Here is a 20,928-nt window from a genome sequence, read left to right on the forward strand (position 1 = left end):
GTGATGGGCTAAGCCTTGACCCAGTCTTCCAAGTTGTGTTACTTGACAAATTTATCTTTACAGTTTTGACAATAACACACTATTCTTTTAATTTTTAAGGTGATGTTGGCAATTATTATTATGGCCAAGGGCACCCCATGAAGCCTCACCGTATAAGGATGACTCATAATTTGTTACTCAATTATGGTCTGTATAGGAAAATGGAAATTTACGTAAGCCCAATAAACTTTTTACTACAGTCTGTTTTATATCTTTTAGGCTCCTTCCTAATAAAATATTCATCAACACAGCTGAAAAGTAATTGTTTTGATTTACCTTTTTTAATATTTAAAAGAAACAATGTGGCTTTAAATAATAGTGAAAAAATCTGAATTTTTTTTTTCTTTTTTTTTGAAGAAAAAAATTCTGTATTGGTGTTAAGCGTCTTGACTGACCTACCCATTGATACACAGAGGTACAACCTTTAAGATAAATCACAACTTATTCTAGAGGAAGGAGGAGGGGGCTAAACACAACATAGTGGATTCATATATTATTATTTTCTGATTCTATCAGGAGGGGTGTCCTTATGATCCATCCATTTTATTAGATGGACTTAAATTTGCTCGTCAATATACTGATAGTCAAGCTGATTAGTGTATGTTAATGAAAAACTTTAAAAGATGCTTTTATTTCCAAATTCACTCAAATGTAAAAAGGAAATTTTTTTTCCTGTCACCAAAAAAAAAAAAAATATGCTAAGACTAAAAATTGAAACCATTAAACAGTAACGCCGTAGATAATCATCATTGAATAGTAATCAGACATATCATGATTATTCCATGCTTTTGTTTTCAGTCTTATTTTTTTCATTTCTCTGGATAGTAGAGAATTTTTTTTTCAGTTTTGATGTGTTTGGAGACATAACTGTTTTAGAAAAAGTGCTTGGTAATTTTTTTTTTTTGCTGTATTTACTTTGGTTAATATTTTAAGCAATAATCACTTTTTTGTGTTTCGTCCTAACATAACAATTCATATTCTATACAAACAAAATCTTGTTTGTTATACTTCATTCTAAGATCACACCTACCTTTATTTCCACAACTAGTTGTCACAGCATTACTTGTATTTGATGAATCTCCTAGCTTTGAAGTACTAAGGACAGTTTTACAACTGTCCAGTTCAGTTCTGTTTTTAATGGAAACGACATCTACTTGTAGTTATGCAGTTTTTGGTAGTAGCAGGCACCAAATCTAAAAAGAAAAAAAAAACAGTGGAAAATTAACAAAGGACACTAAGAACATGTGGCATCAGAGAGCTTTCCTTTGAAGATGTATCCTTGGGAATTAGCAGATTGTTAAAGTTCAATTTTTATGGACAAAAAACATTGTCAAATTTTTCCAATTATTTCTTCATATTTATTTTCACGATTCAACGTGGTAACACTGACAAAATGTGGTACTGCTCTAAAGCCTCCTAATTTTGAAAAAAAACCTCATAATTTTGGGTCCAAGGGGCAAAAAATGGGTTAATTTTATGTCCTTGGTATTTTAAATGGGTTTGTGATTTTCTTTGAATATTTAATCTTTGGAAAAATTATCTGTGGGAATTTAGTCCTCTAAACAAGCAAAATCAAATAAGAGCATTAGAAAAAAGATGTTAACAACCTGAGCACGAATGCGTCCTTTTTATACAATCATGAAAAAGGTTTATACCAGCTTTGCTTCTCACTCAGACTATCTGTCTTGCTTTTTCTACAATTAGCCATGACTTGATGGCAACTTGATTTTAATTCAAAAATTGATTTTTGAATTGAAATCAAGTTGCCGTCAAGACAGATAGTCTGAGTGTGAAGCAAAGCTGGCACAAACCTTTTTCAGGATTGTATAAAAATGATTGGAGTAAGTGCATATTAAATGATTTTTGAGACTATAATTTAAGATCAGTAATTAATTTGAAAGATTAATTTAACATCATATTATCAACTAATAATATTCCGCCTACTATTATTTATATAAAGTAGGATTGATAAATTGCTTGTAATCATAAATCGACCATAAAAAAGCTTGTATCCACCTTAATGTATCGTTATATAGTATGGTATTTGAATTATTGGTAATCCTGTTTTCAGAAGGTTTTTACCGAAATAGTAGAGAATAGAAATGGGTAAAAAACTAAAATAAAAAAAAGTGAAGAAAGAACTGGAAATAAAATGAATTCATGTTATGTTCACTCATACAGATAGTTATCTTCAACAGTAAATTTGTCACTATTAAATAATGCTTGTTGAAAAGCTTCATTCGATTGTCTGCTGCAATTGAGGATTTTTGTTGTACCCATGAAGGTTGTTGATAAATTTGCTTGAATAGATGTTGAAACGATTATCCTCATAACCAACCATTACTAGAATGATATATTCCAGTCTCCCAATGGGTTCATAATTATGAAAAAAGTTTATATTTTTAACCTAAGTTCATAAATAGTTCATAATTTAGAAAAAAGGTTCATGAAGTTCATAATTTTTTTGTCATCAGCTGAAAAGCACTTGCGGTTGCTGTCTTTGTCCTTATAAAGGACAAGCAAAGCAAATGTGCAAGGGTTTTATTTAAAACCTTTCAAACTGTAACACTGTATGTTTTGTTAACATACATTTCTTTTGTTCAAAAAGAAATTTTTGCGTCTAACTTGCTTCCTATATTGTCCCTATATCTACTTGTAGTAAGCTATCTTTTAGTCTTAGGGAAAAAATCATGCCTGTAATCTAGCTTAAAAACCAGTTAGGGTGACATCTGTAATTATAGTTGAATAGATGGTACAAAATGTTTGATAATATCAGAGAAGATTTTGATAATACCAGGCACGACTTTTTATAGCAAAACACCAACTGAAACTTTTTGTGCCCACGGGCAGTTTTTGAGGTGCTCATATTTTAAATTTAGGTTTATCATTGGTTCATAAAAACCGCCATCAAAAGTTCATATTTTTGTGGTCAAAAGTTCACAAAGTTTATATTTTTCACAAAAAATATAGCGGGAGGCCTGTATATTTTTTCCTCCTAGATGGGCCCCCAGTTCATTTTCTCACTTCATCTGAGACAAACAAATTGATTCAGAGCAGAAAACAGAATACAAAGACTTTACAAAGCAAAATAAAAAAAATAGCTGATTTCGTCTGATTGTAATAGAATTTTGAAAAAGGAGAAAAAACATTAGCCTTTTGGTTCACCCACTTTTTCTGCCAGAAATTTGAAGAATTTTGAACTTTTACCGTACCATTTGCCTTCTCTTTTTTGGACTACAGTGCTTTCTCGCGGTATCAAATTGGTATTTCTAACAGGCTCGTCGTTTTTTCAGCAAAATCCTATTCTCGATCTTGTCAACATAGAAATAAAAGAAAAAGGAACTGGAATACGTAATGATTTTAAGTGTCTGCGTTTCCCCCTGTAACTAAAGGCTATTTGCCTGTAAATAGGAACAGTTTTACCTGTAATTGTTGTTGAAACTTTTTTCATTAAGCTGGTAGGTCTTGTTCCTCTGCCTACTTACTAACTTGTACCTGCAACAGGATTGGGTATTTTTTGCCTCACCTGGCATCTGAAATTCAGAAGTTGTGTGGGAATTCATTCAACTGTAAGCTGCCCAGACTCAGCGTACTTACTGCTTGTTCAGTCACTCATATTTTATAAAATGATTGTGTAATCTAATGTTCAGAAAATATTCATTTCAGCGTCCTCATAAAGCAACGGCCGATGAAATAACAAAGTTTCATAGTGACGATTACATTCGTTTCCTTCGCAGTATTCGACCTGATAATATGGGAGAATATAATAAACAGATGCAAAGATGTAAGTTTTTCTTGCTTTTTTTCTCCATTCTACATGAATTCATGATTTGGGTGAAATGAATTTTGAGTGTTCACAATAGCTTTAATATTTTTCCTGAGCAATTTATTTTTGGAAGGTCTTTGGCAAAATGTGTTCGTATTTTCCAATAAAAGGACAAAGGCGTGAAAGGTGATAGCCTACTGATAAGAAAGTACGTCAGATATAGTACACGCAGTGTCGGTAAAACCAAGTGACTCGACCATTAATAACTGGAGCACAACCACGCAATGCTGTATTGCCCTTAATAATACTGACTGAGCAGTCTATAATGGTAGTTCATTTTGTGTGAAGTTGTAGTATGCTCTTTGAAATTGGGAAGTCATAAAATTCATTTTTTAATACATCCAAACCTATTGGCTATCTTAATTTTCATTCAACAGATTTTTACCTTTTTTTGACCATTATTGTTGTTTTGTTGCGCAAAACGGCATAAGCAGGTACTCCTGTAGTGTGATCTCTTTTATCGCTTAAAGCTGACTCTAATAGTTCAAATTCTCTTTTGAATGAGCCGTCTTCTAATATTTTACTCTTGTAATATTCTATTATATTTCCTTGAAAAAAAAAACAGTATACATCCCTGGCTAAGGGAGGGTGTTTTGTTTGTGTGTGTGTGTGTGTATTTCTGTAGATAAGAGCTTGAAACTTCTGCTCTATGGTTCTCAGACAGGTTGAATTTTATGGTCGACCTTGATGGGAGCTGCACCCCCTTTTTGAGTTTTTTCAACTTTTGTTTCTAAATTTATCAAGTTTCTTTACTCTTACAGCAGTGTGTATGTAAATTTAATTTTACGGGGGGCCGAGCCCCTCTAAATTGATAATTCCTGTCCATTTCAACTTTCTTCGTCGATGTTTATTTTTACTAATAGCATTTATTTTTTATTTAACGTTTTTTTTGTACATTGAGAAAATATTGCTCCCTTGTGAAACATCCTTTGTGCCCGCAAGTTTATGATATGCCATCTTTTTTCTTTGGGGGGGGGGGAGGTGGCATCAGGGCATCAAACAAAAGGATAAACGTATAAGCATCGTATGTACATATATATATATATATATATATATATATATATATATATATATATATATATATATATATATATATATATATATATATATGTATGTATGTATATATATATATATATATATATATATATATATATATATATATATATATATATATATATATATATATATATATATATATATATATATATATATATATATATATATATATATATATATTTATATATTTATATATATGCATAAAAATAGTTTGCAATGTTTTACAGTTTTCAATGTCCTTCTTACTAACCATGAAAAGTCTGTCAAACCACCAAATAGTATTATGTAAACGTAATCTGTTATTTCACACTACAAATATTCCTTAATAATTGGGGAGCTATTATCCCCTTAGCATCCATATTGCGTGATTAGTTCCAGTATATTCTTCCAAATGAATAGATTCCACTGATTAAAATCCATTTCACAAAAAGTTAGAAAATCTTGCCCTAGAAATGAATTTTCGAGGCTTTGGATACCTCCTCTTCCTGTGAAATGTCTTATTGGCCCCTTCACCTTCCCCTCCAATTTTCTGGGCAATACTGAAAACTTTAAAAACTGGGAGGCTTCATTAGCTCTTAAGTCGTTTGGCCGTCTCATAATTTTTACTAGATAGTCTTTTAGTCCTAGTTTGGCCATAGTTTGGCAGAAATCAGTATGGTTTTATATGAAATAGTAGGCTATGTATGTAGTCTTGCAGTAATTCTGTATCGATCGGCCGTGTCACAATTTCTGCTCGATAGTATTTTGGCCATGATTGGACCAAGAATTTTGATTGACAGTTTAAAATGGCAGAAATTGACCCTGTCCTGTAGTACCATCTATGTTGTTACTTTTAAAGGGCACTAAAACTTTGTATCGATATTCTATGTCCACTGGCTCGATACGATCATTCCTGGGACAAGAAACAACAAGAAAAAAACAATAGACACTCTTTGGAAAACCTGAAAATTTTTGAATTTTCTATAATAAGAACTTGAAACCTAGGGTATCAGATTCTTGGACATGTTGAATATGATGAAATTTTCATCAAGATTTTACTCCTTCTAATGCATGTTTCCCTTTTTTCTGGAGATATGCACATTTCCTCTGACCATAGCTTTTTGTGGCTTACTTTAAACTTAATTGTTTTTGCCATTACAGTAAAACATAGATTTTTTGTGAATGTTGTTTTTCAATACCGTTTTCAGAATTTTGTTTAGTATTAGCATTGGTTGCTCTTTACGTACAGTTTGATACAATAAACTGCCTGATATGTCAGTAATTGAACGATTTAGCTCAGGCCTGTGACGTTAGCTTTGTTCTATCGCTTTGTATATGATTTACCATTTTTTTGCCGTTTACGTTTGATTGTTCTAAACTCAGTATGTTAGTCTGAGTAACCAGAAAGAGTGGTATTTTCACATCAGTTTATGCTTTAATACCATCATTAAATGATTGTTGCATTTGAGAAGAAAATATGAAAATAATGCTAACAGAACGTTAATTATTTCAGTTAATGTTGGTGAAGACTGTCCCGTTTTCGACGGATTATACGAATTTTGTCAGTTATCTGCGGGTGGATCAGTAGCAGGTGCAGTGAAGCTCAATAAACAATCAACAGATATAGCCATCAATTGGGCTGGTGGACTTCACCACGCTAAAAAATCAGAAGCCTCCGGTTTCTGCTATGTGAACGACATAGTTTTATCCATTTTAGAGCTTTTAAAGTATCACCAGAGAGTTTTATATGTTGATATTGATATTCATCATGGAGATGGCGTTGAAGAAGCTTTTTATACGACTGATAGAGTGATGACCGTCTCTTTTCATAAGTATGGGGAATATTTCCCTGGAACTGGGGATTTAAGAGTGAGTTTTGCCTTCTGTAACTCGTTTTTTGTAATAACGTCGTTTATATAACTGGTGTGTTTTTTTAGACAAGATTAAATTTTATTGTTTAAATGACCGAAGCAAGCAATGCCACAGTTGTAGTTCTTGTCACAAAAAAAAAAAAAAAAAAAAAAAAAAATGTATTGAGAACAAAATGCACAAACGCAAAAGGGAATGCAACTCAAAGGGTAATTTTCATCCAGCGAAAACATAAAGCAGATATTTTTTTTTTTTTTTTTGAAAGACTTCTGCTAAGCCGTCCTCAGTGCCAAAGAAAAAACTAACTTTTTGAAGTGGCCTGAATAGAAGGAGTAAAATGAATAAACAAAAACAAGCCACAAATGAAACACGATTCTAAAATTGGGTTGGGTATGAATTCTTTCCCTGGCGGCTAATCTTGCGTATCTACTGAATTGATTTGTATTAGGACAACCAATTCATCTTTTGCTAAGACGAAAGAATGTGAGTTGAATCTCTTTGTACTAAATTATAATAAATTCAGCTTATAAAAATACCACCAGTATCTTTTTTTATTATCACTATTTCAATTGACTCCTAAAAGATTGTTGTGCACCATTTATTTTGGAAACTATGATTACCTCTGCAAAACGAACTAACTAATATATATATATATATATATATATATATATATATATATATATATATATATATATATATATATATATATATATATATAATATATATATATATATATATATATATATATATATATATATATATATATATATATATATATATATATATATATATAAAATATGATTAATGTCCTTGCTCACGGTAGTGTGTACTTAATCAAAATGGTCTGTGCTGTTTGTAGGTTCTGTTTTGATAAGGAATATCCGCATGTGTTTTGCCAAATTAAAAGCATTTTGTCACTTTTTGTCTATATAATTAAAAAAAAAGTGCTATAATTTATTTAGTTCAATTTGTCCTAAATTGAATCTGAACGTGAGATTACTGTTGCCTTGCTTAAAAAAATTACGTGGCTGTTGCATTTCAGGACACTTTAATAAATGCTAAAGGAGGCCATCAGACGGTCCATCATTTTGATCGTCAATCGACTGACGTGTGTTTTAACCAACCTTCAAACGACTCTTAAATCTTGACCAAAGCTAATCTAACACACTGCTTTTGATGAAAATGATTGAGTCTTTCAAATTTTCTATCAATCACCGTCAACGCTTGACTCCAGCGTTAAACAGGTTCCTAGACGCTCAATCATGCCTGAGTCAATCGATAGACGGAAGCTTTTGATCAAGATGATTCACCGTTGTAGGGCCTCCTTAAGACAATATTTTTCAAACTGTTGCTGGAGACAGTTAGCTTATTCTCGAGAGACTTCAAAGTTGCTTTGTCTCCTTTCCTTTATTTGGCTGTCGAAGAATTTCTCACACCTCTAACGGAAAGAATAGCTTAACTAATGTCTCGACAGCAGAAAATACAGCCTCAAAGCTTCTGACCTAATGCTAATCTTGTTCCTTTCTGGAAACTTATAGCTGGATTCTTTGTTGAAAAATCCTAAAAAGAGTTTTGGAAGACGATGCTCTACCTTCTCGCCTGCAGTATCTTGACTTCGCTAAGTACATCTGCATTAAAGTAATCGAAACATTCCCGATCAAATGCTGATTGAGTCGTTGAAATTCGTCCATTTCGGCGATTGAGCCGAAAATTGAAGGAAAACGGATGTAAATTTTCTGATTTTTGGCTGGTAATCAGAAAAATCCCCTTAAACCTTGAATCATGGTAACTTCAAGGTTGAGTGAGGTTTTTGTCGGCAGTACATAAATTACAGGAAAAGATCTTGATTGACCTATGCATAGATTGAGATAGTTCAGAAGTTTGATAGTGTGACTCGCTCGAGGCTTGACTCTTTTAAGATAGGTATAGCCTATGGCATCAGGTCACAGAAACAAAATGAGGAAATGAGTCATAGTCGAAACTACGAAGAAAAATGATAAATGCATTTCGGTTGCTTTTAGTGGTGGAACGGAAACTGAAGAAATAAAGATTCTAGAAATAGCTTTTTTGCTTGATCTTAGAACAGTAGGCTACTGTTGATATTTTGAATTGGATGGATCTTTCATGCCACGTGTTGGATTTTTTCTTAATAATTGAAAACTACTGGTCAGCGTATTCGCGGGTATTATCTGTTGAAGTAAAATTTAGGCTAATGTCCGTAAGAATTTGTTCCCACAGGAATATTCTTCACATGCCATATATGAAATTGGCTCAGTTTTTATTTTTATATTTGACTTTGTTCGTAGTTTTATTACGCGGTTGTCTCATTCCCGTTGAAAATCATTTTGTAGCGACGAAGACCACACTGCCTTTCCATAACAAACAACAATAATACGAAGAACAAAAGGGAAATCTTTTTGCAAGACAGTGGAGATAATTTGAATGAATATTTTGGCCCTATGTCCAAGGGCCGTCCTCAGCAAGACAAAAATATATAAAAGAAAAAAGACTCACAACAACATGCGACCAATAAAACCAAAAAAGTGAAAATTTCAAAGCAGTCCTAGCATCCTTACTTCAGCGAAGTTCAATTTGTCCTGGTTGAACTTCGCTGAAGTAAGGATGCTAGGACTGCTTTGAAATTTTCACTTTTTTGGTTTTATTGGGCACATATTGTTGTGAGTCTTTTTTCTTTTATGTATTTTTATTTTGCTGAGGACAGCCCTTGGACATATGGCCAAAATATTCATTCAAATTATCTCCACTGTCATGCAAAAATATTTCCCTATTGTTCTTCGTATTATTGTTGTTTGTTATGGAAAGGCAGTGTGGTCTTCGTCGCTATTTTCGTCTTGCTTATGGGGAGGTATTGACCAATGATATCTTTTACTTTATCAATTTAGGCAAAAAACATGCTATTATCATTAACCAGCAGAAATTCTTGGAATCTTGCAAAATTGAAAGTCTCATTACCAAGTCTTTAATATTCAGATTACACTTAAATACCAGGAAAGAAGTGTACTTTGCTCGCACACTACAATTTAAATCATTAATACACATCATTAAAGACAAAAAACAAAAAAGATATTCTATTTTCTATAAAAGGAAATCCTTAGAAAACCTTTAAATTGAAAATCTGTCCGCTGTTGATATTAGCCATGCTGTTAGATATGAAAGAAATTTGTTTAGTCATGGTTTCAACTTAACAAGGGACTGACTTATTTAGAATTTAGAAAACCTCAGACATGAATTTTATAGCAATAGACCTAGTTGCATTCCAAGATTCACTCCTGGACCGGCTGTTGTTAATCTATCCTCTAGAACGCTTGAACCAAAGGAAATTCAAATTCTCGAAAAAAGTCCAAAATTCTCTTTTCTTCCAAGACATGTCCCTGTGGCAGGTTTAATTTCCTCTCTAGAATCCTCTGTGCACAAATTTTATACATCTATACCCAACCCAGATGGTAAAAAACCAGATAATTTGTATGACCTAAAAATACTATCTAATCTCCGTAAAGATTCATCCATTATCATAACTAAAGCAGATAAAAGCAATTCTCTGGTTGTCATGGATACGACAGATTACGATACAAAAATTTATTCTCATTTAAATGACGAGACAATTTATAGAACTACAACCCACGATCATACTGATCAATTTGCAAACAAAATTATAAATGAATTAAAAAGTTTAAAACGAAATGGTAAAATTACTCCACAGCTATACAATACATTTTTCCCCCGTGGTAGCTTTTGCCCAAAGTTTTATGGTCTACCAAAATTACATAAGCAAGGCATTCCTTTAAGGCCCATAGTAGCTTGTACGAAAGCCCCCACATCCAATATTGGGAAATGGTTATGTACAGCCTTTAAACCTTTGCTTTACTCTCAAAGATCATATATATGTAATTCGGTAGATTTAGTTGAAAAACTCAAAAACGTAAATATCTCAGAAAATACAATTATAAGTAGCTTTGACATTGTTTCAATGTATACAAATATTGATGTCACAGCATCTGAACAGTTATTAGAAAATAAAATCAAAGAAAATTATCACTTAATAGAAGCTTCAGCAGCAGGAATAGATTGTGATGTCTTAATGACCTTGGTTAAACTTCGTAACAAATACTCAATATATTTCTAATTCCGTAATTCTTTTTACCAGCAAATTAAGGGCTTAGCGATGGGTGCTCCCCTCTCCGGGTTACTGGCAAATATTTATGTGGAACATATTGAAAATTGGGCATTAGATTCGTATTTTTTGAAACATATCTTTTGGGGACGGTACATGGAGAAAAAAAAAAAAAAGAGTCCTGGTTGAACTTCGCTGAAGTAAGGATGCTAGGACTGCTTTTAAATTTTCACTTTTTTGGTTTTATTGGTCGCATGTTGTTGTGAGTCTTTTTTCTCTTATATATTTTTGTCTTGCTGAGGACGGCCCTTGGACATAGGGCCGAAATATTCATTCAAATTATCTCCACTGTCTTGCAAAAAGATTTCCCTTTTGTTCTTCGTATTATTGTTGTAAATCATTTTGTAACTAAGGTATTGACGGTTTCACAACACTTTAGAAATTATTGTTTAAAAATCGGTTATTGAAGCCAAACCAAAAGGTTCCTTATCATGTATCAAAGAAAATATTACGAATTGTAGCTTAATTTTAGGAGCAGATGGCTCCATAGTATCTTTGCCTCGACCTCATTGAAACGCCTTTAAAGCAAAAGTAAAAAGAAAGAAAGGAAAAGTCAGGGATTTTTATTCGGTTATTTTGTAGAAACCCTAAATGCACTAAGTACCGTAAATTAAAACCCTAAATATATGTTAAATTTAAATTTGTTACCGAACAATTGTTTTAATTTTTTACTTCGAATATTTTTATTCTGCCACTCTGAGCTTTTCGTCTTTTCCTCTTGCTACATTCAAAAGCTACATACGGAAATAAAAGTCACAATTTTGCTTGATTTTTTTCAGGGGAGGATGGGAGTTTAGCAGAAAGCTGTGTTTGCCAGAAAAGATTTATGTATTTTTCAAATATTGCAGAGTTTGGTGCTTTTTGCAACTTTTGGGTATCTAGAGGGAGGAGGCAGGGGTTTTGTATTCCTTTTGTCGTGTAACTCATCTTTTCCTTCTGCGGTTATAAATAACTAACTGCTACAAACTGTTTGGTTATTCTAGGATATTGGTGCTGGAAAAGGGAAATATTACGCAGTTAATTTTCCATTGAGAGACGGTATAGATGACGACAGTTATGAACAAATATTTGTTCCTATCATGAGCAAAGTTATGGAAACCTATCAACCAAGTGCCGTCGTGCTTCAGTGCGGTGCTGACAGCTTAAGTGGTGATCGTCTTGGTTGCTTCAATCTCACACTAAAAGTTACTTATCTTCTTCGTATCTCTCTCTCTCTCTCTCTCTCTCTCTCTCTCTCTCTCTCTCTCTCTCTCTCTCTCTCTCTCTCTCTCTCTCTCTCTCTCTCTTTCCACATATCTCTCCGTCTTTTGAAATAATTAATGTTAGTTAATACATAAAGTCGAGCGCTAGCACAGTAACATGAGTTATTGAAATTCGACTAGTTTTACGAAACAGGAAGGAAGAAATAAAAGTTCCAGTTGTAAATTCTTGACTATTTTTCTCAGCCAGACATTAACGAAAGAAATGTCTCAGTGGGGATGTTCTATATACGACATTTTAGGCTAAATTTTCAAATAGTGGCTGTTCATCAAATTTAATAGTAGAGATAGTATTTAATAGCCATAAAAACATAAGGTTGAGTACAAACGTGAAATGGAATACGGAGAGGAAACGCCAATCGCAAACAACAAGATTTGATGCCGTTCGTTGTGCCTTATGTCAACTTTAGATCTTTTTAAGGTTAATATAATTTTTAAGGACAATCTATACAGATCCACAAATTTGTAATAAATAGTCCACGAAGTACTACTACTACTAAAAACTCCGTGCCGTACCAAGCAACCTGAGACCAACACAGCCGCTCACGCCCCTCATCCATCCTCATTTATTCAAAGCCCCCCTCTTTACACCCTCTCAGGAAGTTTCGATTTCCCTTAAATCTTCCCTTACGATATCCTCCCATCCCATTCGGGAACGACCTGCTTTCCGTTCGACTCTGGATGGTTGGCTGACAAGGACAATTTTTGGTAATCTGTCATTCTTCATCCGTAGAACGTATCCTAGCTATCTCAACCTTTCTCTCACTATAGCCTTAGAAAGTGGGATTGAAGTATATTTTCGGTACAGCTTAGTGTTTGAGATACGGTTAGTCAGCTGGGTACCTAAAAAAAAATACCCGTAGGCAATTCCTCTAGAAAACATTTAGCAAATCTTTTTCTGTCTTTTGGTGCGCCCACGCTTCAGAACCGTACTTAACAACTGTCATCACTCTAGGTTCCAATATTCTAATCTTGATTTGTATGTTTATCTTTCTATTCTTCCAAACTTCTTGCAGCTGTGAAAAAATCCACCCTGGGCCTTTGCTATTTTACTTTTAACATCTTCACAGCACCCACTGTCCTTATTAATAATACTACCTAAGTAAATGAAGCTATCCACTTGATCGATCTTGTTGCTACCCAACATCCCCTCTTCGCCATTACTTATTCCCAGTCTAAGTGGCTTAGTCTTGTCAATATTAATTTTCTAACCTATTCTTGCACCATGGCTCTCAAAACCTCAAAAAAATTCATTCATTTTGCTAATATTTTCATCCAGGATGATCAAATCATCACCATAATCTAAGTCAAGGAGAGTTTTACTTCCCTAATTGATTCTGTGTCCTCCCATTGCCTTTATACTCAGAACAAACTCTATCAAAGTGATCCATATAAATGGGGATAGAATACAACCTTGGTTAACTCCTGACTTAAGACGAAACCAGCTACTAGCCTCATTTCCTATCTGTTAAGATAGGGAATGAGGCTATGCAGCATCGTTATTCTCGTACATAGCACTAGTCACCTTTATGTGTTTATCTGGTATACCATACAGGAATACCATTAATCAGAATCTTGTGCAAATGCTTAGTCTTATACTAGGCTATAATTTACTCGAGGGGTGCTACTTCTCAAGGCCACCGTGCAGCACTACTTGCGGCCACGATTTTGCTTAAGTAACTTGTGAAAGGCTCAATCTGGTGCAATTATGAGGCCACGCAAGCAGTATTTTCTTTTCGGTAATATGGACGGAGGAAAGGAGCTTATGACGGATCGAAGCCTCCAACCAATCTCGCAGCACCGGAACAAATCCAGCCTTTTACATCCGGCCTTTTCTCGTCAGCTCGTTGTGAACTTCATTATCGATGTGTATTTCTTTATTAGTCAGATATCATGCGGGACACATATTTGTTAAGTTCAAAGGACATAAACCTAGATATTTTTACGACCACCTTTTTCTCATGTATCGTAATAGCAATTGCTATGATGTATCGTAAAGAACTATGGTTTGTAGTAAACCAGGGGTCCTTTGCGTACTATGCACTAGATTACTTATACCATAGAGGTCAATTTCATGTTCTTGGTCTTAATCTATTTCTGTTTATATATTCTGAGCGTACATTTGTTAAGGAGAGTCTAGTTTCATATCTGTCCCGAGTAGTGTCTTCTTTATTCCTGGACTATTGAAAATAAACCATTTTTGTAAAACTACTGACTTAGCGTGAATAGCATACGAATGGTTATTATATACTACTACTACTAACAACTCATCGCAGCACCAAGCCGCCTGAGGCCAACACAGCTACGCACGCTCCTCCTCCACCCCAATCTATTCAAAGCCTCCCTTTTTACACCCGCCCACGAAGTTCCCATTTCCTTTAAATCTTTCTTTATGACGTCCTCCCAACCCAGACGGGGACGACCTGCTTTCCGTTTAGCCCTAGATGGTTGGCCGAAAAGAACAATCTTCGGCAATCTGTCATCCTTCATCCGAACAACATGCCCTAACCACCTCAACCTTTCTTTCATTATAGACCTAGAAAGCGATATTGAACCACATTTTTCGTATAGCCTATTGTTTGAAATACGGTCAGTCAGCCGGGTACCCAGAACAATCCTTAAGCAATTTCTCTGGAAAACATCTAGCAAATCTTCATCCGCTTTTCGGAGCGTCCATGCTTCAGAGCCATATTTGACCACTGTCATCACTGTAGCTTCTAAGATTCTAATCTTGGTTTGCAGACTTATCTTCCTATTCTTCCAGACTTTTTTTAACTGTGAAAAAAACACCCTGAGCCTTGGCTATTCTATTTTTAACATCTTCACTGCTCCCACCATCTTTACTAATAATACTACCAAGGTAAGTGAAACTGCCCACCTGATCAATCTTTTCATTACCCAACGTCACCTTTTTATCTTCATTTATTCCTAGCCTTAGTGACTTGGTCTTCCTAACATTAATTTTCAAACCAATACTAGCACCCTGAACTCGCAAAACCTCTAAAACTTCATTCATTTTGCTCACACTTTCATCTAGGATGCTTAAATCATCAGCATAATCCAAGTCCAGGAGACTTTTTCCTCCCCATTTGATTCCGTGGTCTCCCATTGCCTTTCCTGTGCTCCTTAAAACAAAGTCCATCAAAATAATCCATATAAAGGGGGATAGAATACAACCCTGCTTAACTCCCGATTTAATACAAAACCAGCCGCCAACCTCACTTCCCACCCTAACCGCAGCAGTGTTATTCTCGTACATAGCACTAATCACTTTAATGTATTTGTCTGGTATACCATACAAGAATAAAACCTTTACTAAAGCTCCTCTATCAACAGAATCGAACGCTTGCTCATAATCTATAAAACTGAGGACCAAAGGTGTTTGAAAACTTAGGCACTTCTCAATTATTAACCTAAGAGTGAAAATTTGGTCAACACATCCTCTACCTTTTCTAAAACCGCACTGCTCTTCTCTTAAAACTTTGTCTACGGCATCTCTCAGTCTAAAAAGTATCATATTACTAAGCAATTTGCTACCTACAGAGACCAGACTAATGCCTCGATAATTACCACACTCACTTTTATCACCTTTCTTATAAAGTGGCTTAATTAAGGTTTTCCTAAAATCATTAGGTCCTTCCCCTTTTTCAAAAATCATATTCATAATCTCCAATAACTTATTTCTAACCTCAGAGCCACCATATTTAAGAAACTCATTTACCACCCTATCAGCACCTGGAGCCTTATTATTCTTTAATCCTCTTATTACTGTTTTTATTTAATCATCACAAAACAAATCTTCCTTCACATCCAAGGTCTAACAAACTTTTTCCGTTTCCTCTATATTTTTTTCTGCAACTCTATCTCGGTTAAGCAAATTCTCAAAATGTTCGGCCCATCTCGCTTTAGCTTTTGTCTTATCGCTAATTGCCACCCCATTCCTATCTTTAACTGGGACAAGTCCGGATTGACTACTACCTCTCAATTTGTTAACGTGCCAGTACAATATGCCTCTATTATATACTCAACTTACAATCATTATAAACAAACCATTAGTCTAAACATATAAAAATTAATGTCAGTGGTTGAAAAAGTGCTCGTATCCTCAAACGTACACCACAACTTCCGGTAAAGTTGATTTTCATGAAGTTTCACAAAGAATTTTAAGTTCTTTTAATCCATTTTTGTATTTGTAAGACACTTAAATGTAATGAGTTTGGTCATTTATCGCGCAAGTCACATTTTAGGTGGTTTCAATTCCATCTCCTTCTAATCCAGTTGGCTCACTCTTTATCCTAGCGTATACAAAATTATTCTGGAGCCTTGGAGAGCCTAGTCTAGGCTATACAGTTTAAACTAACTTGGCCTCTGGAAATTTTTGAGGACAAATGAGAGTCCAGTTTCGAGACGTCCTAGTGTCTCTCGTACTAAAATGTCCGTAACTTGTCTATGATTGCTCAAATATTAGTAAATTTATGATCGATTAATTTCCCACTTTTTCATTCTGGTCAGACATTATCAAGATTTCTTTTTCTATCCGTTTAAGCAGTATTGACCAGTTTCAGAGCAGCGTTGGAAAACACAGTCACGAGCTACTTTTGCCCTGGCAGTGTTAGCGCTACTAAATAAGCTAATAGTGAAAATCAGCGCTAAAAAAAAAAGAATAATAACATTGCACAAGCTAAAGGTTTTCATTTGAAACAGAGCTCTTACATTAGCTATTGCCTCACTGTGCATGTTTTAATTTAATTGATTTGTTGATTTTTCTTATAGGACATGGAAAATGTGTTGAGTTTTTCAAGAAACTTAGCGTACCACTTTTGCTTCTTGGAGGCGGTGGATACACAATTCGAAACGTAGCTAGATGCTGGACTTATGAAACCTCCGTGGCTCTCAGTTGTGAAATTGCAAATGAACTGCCATATAATGACTACTTCGAATATTTTGGGCCAGATTTTAAGCTACATATTAGTCCATCCAATATGGGGAATCAAAATACTACTGAATACATGGATAAAATAAAGTAAGTATTTTAAAGTCACAGCAATCTTTACACAAGCAAACTTATGTTTTTTATAATCAAGGCCCTCAGATACAAAATTGATTAGTCTTGTGTTTTTTAGCATAGTACTTGGTTGATCGTGTTTATGTGGTATTTTCTGTAAAAAAAAAAAGCAAAACAGAAAGAATCCTGAATCAGAATCATTTACAAATCAGATTAAATAAGTATATATCAAAATTTTTTGAAATCCATGCTTACAGTCGAACTCGTAAGGAAGAGTTAAACAAACAAATATGAATTTTTTTTTTTTTTCAAAAAAGTGGTAGGCCACATATAATGACGATTAATAAGATTATAAAAAGTTAAGTGTAAGCGCAGGAAAATTGAAGTGCAATATCATCGATTCTTACTCTTTAGAACATTATCTGTGCACAAAAATTTCTGAATATCATGCTCTCCAGGCTATGGGTGCTAAATCCAAATGGATATTAAAAAATTCCACCGCAAAAGTAAATTTTCGCAGTGGAGAGAGACAAGAAGTATTTTGGTTGTTGAATCATCTACAATTCAAACGAACATTGCAGGAAAAAATAACTACAATCCCCATAAAGCTCCACTTCCGGGCAAGTAATATTATAAAACAAGCTAATCAAGGGTACACCAAAGTAAACTCCAAGACTTTCTCCATGCTTTCCTCTGATGATGGCTATATTAAGATCAAAACCACATATAAATTTTTTGAATTCTCTCCATTGTTTGTTTTATAGAGTTTCCCCATCTAATGACTTGATTGTATTTCTAATTGAAAGGAAATAATATTCCTTCAAAAAAAGTAAGCAAAATACAAAGTAGCCAAACAATGGCTTTAATCTAAGATGTGCTTAGTTGCCAAAGAAGGAAAAAACTTGCATCACACCATACCTTAAGACTAACAATGGCTTATGAGCAAATACTACTCTAAATGCCTTTATGTCCTATTGACACTAAAAATTTGTTTAAACTTGTTCTCGTTTTAATATTTGTCAATTTAATTAAATCCACTAATAGCATGTTTTGATATGGTAATCGAAGATACTTGTCTCACTCATAGATTCGTTTGTCTGTAAAAATATTGGCTTAAAACAAGGTTTTAAGCTAAAAAATGGCTTGAAACTATTTTAACCTGCTCAAGTGGTTTATCACGTTCGAGATATAAACATTTGATGCATGGCTAAGGTTTCTTATTTGCTTCCCGATAATTATCTGATCCTGTTTTCATCTCACTAATAATTATTACTATTGTACATATCATTTTTTTTGAAGCTTTCTTTTCTTCTTTGCCAACATAGTCAAAATCATTAAGAGTCTTGAGGTGCCTGAACGGAATCTTCTTCAGGTATTTTTCCCTCATCTCTCTCTTCCATAGGGGGTTGAATGTCTTTGAATGTCCCATCTCTACTCAAGGTCTTAGGAGGTTTACCAAAACTTTTCAATTTTTTATATTTTTTCAACATCTGCTCATAACGCTTTTTTCGTTTGTCAATGGAAATATTCCCATTGACACAATACTGAGGTCTCTTAACATAATCCTTAGTGGAGGTTTGAGGAACACGAGCTCGACTGATCCAACCCGGGTCACCGGGTCTTAGTTGCTCCTCTCCCTTTTTGACTTCTCTCCCCTTAGGTATTCCGATTATTATGAATTCATGATCTGACCGATGACAATTCCCTTGTTCTGTATATCTTTGGTCAAGTTCTTCGTGAGAAAGTAGTCGTGAGTCTATTTGAAGGTCAAAAGGTCTAACCCATTTATCGATGAGTTTACCGATAATTTTTTTATTTTCTCTGACTTCTTTGGGATGTTTATATAAATACATCACAGCCTTACCAATACCTGATTGTTGAAGTGTTTCCTGATCCACAGAAGAAAATTCAAGGAGCACTTGTAAAATTTTAAATCGAATGGTCAAAGCTGGCAAGCTATTGTCAGGCATAGGTGCAAGCCAATCGGCCAAAACCCCAAGAATATTATGCTTAATAAAGGCAAACTGTAGATCAGATTTTCTTAACTGGTTTACTACAAGGGGAAGCATTGAAATTTTTTGGGTGCCTAACTGACGATTTTTATTCGCTTCCCGATCATCATCCGATGCTGATTTCATCTGATTAATAAGACGAGTCATCATTTCATTATCAACAATACCTTCATCCTTCTCTTTTCGATGCTTTCTTTTTTCTTTTTTTTTCTTCTCCCTCCTAACATTAAAATCACTGGCGCACTCTTCTTTTTCTTCTTCTCTGCCTTGATCTAATCCTTCCTCGTGGTCCGAGTTTTGTGGCTGTTGAACAGATTCTTCTAAAGGTATTTTTGGCAAATATGTTTCTTCAATAAGATGCTCAGTCACTTCATTTTGGTGTGTTTTCTCTAATCCAGATCCCCCAAATGCTTCTTCAACAGTCTTGTGTTTTTTATCTTTTACCCAATCTTGCGAATTTGATCCGGCCTCGACTGTGTGGTTTCCTGTCGTGTTTAATTTTTCTTATCTAGGACTAGAAATAGGTTTGCTGTTTTGCTCTGTTGATTCTTGTTTGCTGTTCCAATATTCGTCTTTGTCATTCTTGTATCTTTTTTCGCCAAGTGACTTTTTGAGCAGTGTGATATTTTCATCAGTAGTAACTGTGCTACTTTTACTGTCAGAATGATTAAAATTTGTTTTTTTGGTTTTAGGCTGCTCAAAATTGTCTGGACTGTCCAGTTTACGTTTGAATGCTGAAGATCCCCCAAATTTCAATCGCCAGATATCCCAAATTTCTTCAACAGTCTTATGTTTTTTATCTTTCATCCCATCTTGTGAATTTGATCCAGTCGGTAATGCATTGCGTAGCGTGATATCCTCGTCAGTAGCAACTAGGCTACTTTTACTGTCACAACGGTTAAAATTACGTTTTTTGATTTTAGGCTGCTCAAAAGTGTCTGGATTGTCCATTTTACGTTTGATTGCTGCCCCACTCATTACGACGCATTTCTTTGTCTCTTTTTGGTTGTTTTTATTGCTTTGTTCACCACATGACTTTTCTAATTCATTGTTTTTCGGCTGTTCTTCTCTTTTGTCAGATATTTTTCGTCCTTCAGGATTTAACTGCTCATTATAATATAATACCATTATTCAGTGCTATCACTTTTACTTAAGCCACTTTTTAAAGTAACAATTATAAACTTTGAAGTGAGAGATGAAATGATCTCAAACTAGTATTTTTCTAGTTTGAATTAAAAAGTAAATACTATTGCTCAGACACTATAAAAATTTTTGCAGTTTGCATAATAACTTTAGCGATTCTGAACTGAAAATATGTAAAAATACACTGATGCCATTATAGCTAACATCATAATAATGCATTTACTTTTGCGCCATATTTGGTTACAAACTAAGATTATAACGTCATTCATGAATCTTGTACATGAAAATGCAGTTTTTCGTAAAAAATTGATTCTATTTTAAAAATTATTTTTGTCAATTATAAAAAGTTTTTAAATACATCAATTTCCTTTAAAATGAGCCATTGAACAGCCCTCTATGATGTTCCAGTGCCCTGCTAGCTGAAGAGAAAGAGGGGGAGAAAAAAAAAGATGCCATATCTGCAGAATATTGTAGTTCAAGCGAATTTTCTTGTTTTTCAAGTCAATAAATTTTTCGTCGTTATTCAAGCCAAGGGATGGTAAGTGTCC

General features: G+C 34.2%; 2 protein-coding genes across 2 annotated transcripts in view; one reads left to right on the forward strand and one right to left on the reverse strand.

Moving 5' to 3' along the window:
- Positions 1-20,928, forward strand: part of HDAC1 (histone deacetylase 1) — a 43,824-nt gene that overhangs the window by 12,922 nt on the left and 9,974 nt on the right. The window contains exons 2-6 of the mRNA XM_089100445.1: positions 100-212; positions 3,706-3,823; positions 6,414-6,769; positions 11,945-12,144; positions 16,992-17,243. Coding sequence (XP_088956571.1) covers positions 100-212; positions 3,706-3,823; positions 6,414-6,769; positions 11,945-12,144; positions 16,992-17,243 — 1,039 coding nt within the window. The remainder of the gene's footprint in view (positions 1-99; positions 213-3,705; positions 3,824-6,413; positions 6,770-11,944; positions 12,145-16,991; positions 17,244-20,928) is intronic.
- Positions 18,560-20,365, reverse strand: LOC148944299 (uncharacterized). The gene is made up of 2 exons (XM_089100563.1): positions 19,768-20,365; positions 18,560-19,722 (listed from the first exon to the last, which is right to left on the reverse strand). Exons 1-2 carry the CDS (start codon positions 20,363-20,365, stop codon positions 18,560-18,562), a joined length of 1,761 nt encoding a protein of 586 aa, XP_088956689.1.

Source organism: Artemia sp. Qi Xiang Cuo, chromosome 14 (genome assembly GCF_049724085.1).
Source record: "Artemia sp. Qi Xiang Cuo chromosome 14, ASM4972408v1, whole genome shotgun sequence".
NCBI classification, from domain to species: Eukaryota; Metazoa; Arthropoda; class Branchiopoda; order Anostraca; family Artemiidae; genus Artemia; species Artemia sp. Qi Xiang Cuo.

Coding starts and splice junctions, on each gene's coding strand:
- LOC148944299 (XM_089100563.1), bottom strand. CDS start 20,365: ATGGTATTATATTATAATGAGCAGTTAAATCCTGAAGGACGAAAAATA. Junction 19,723..19,767: donor AGAATCAACAGAGCAAAACA/GCAAACCTATTT, acceptor TAAACACGACAG/GAAACCACACAGTCGAGGCC.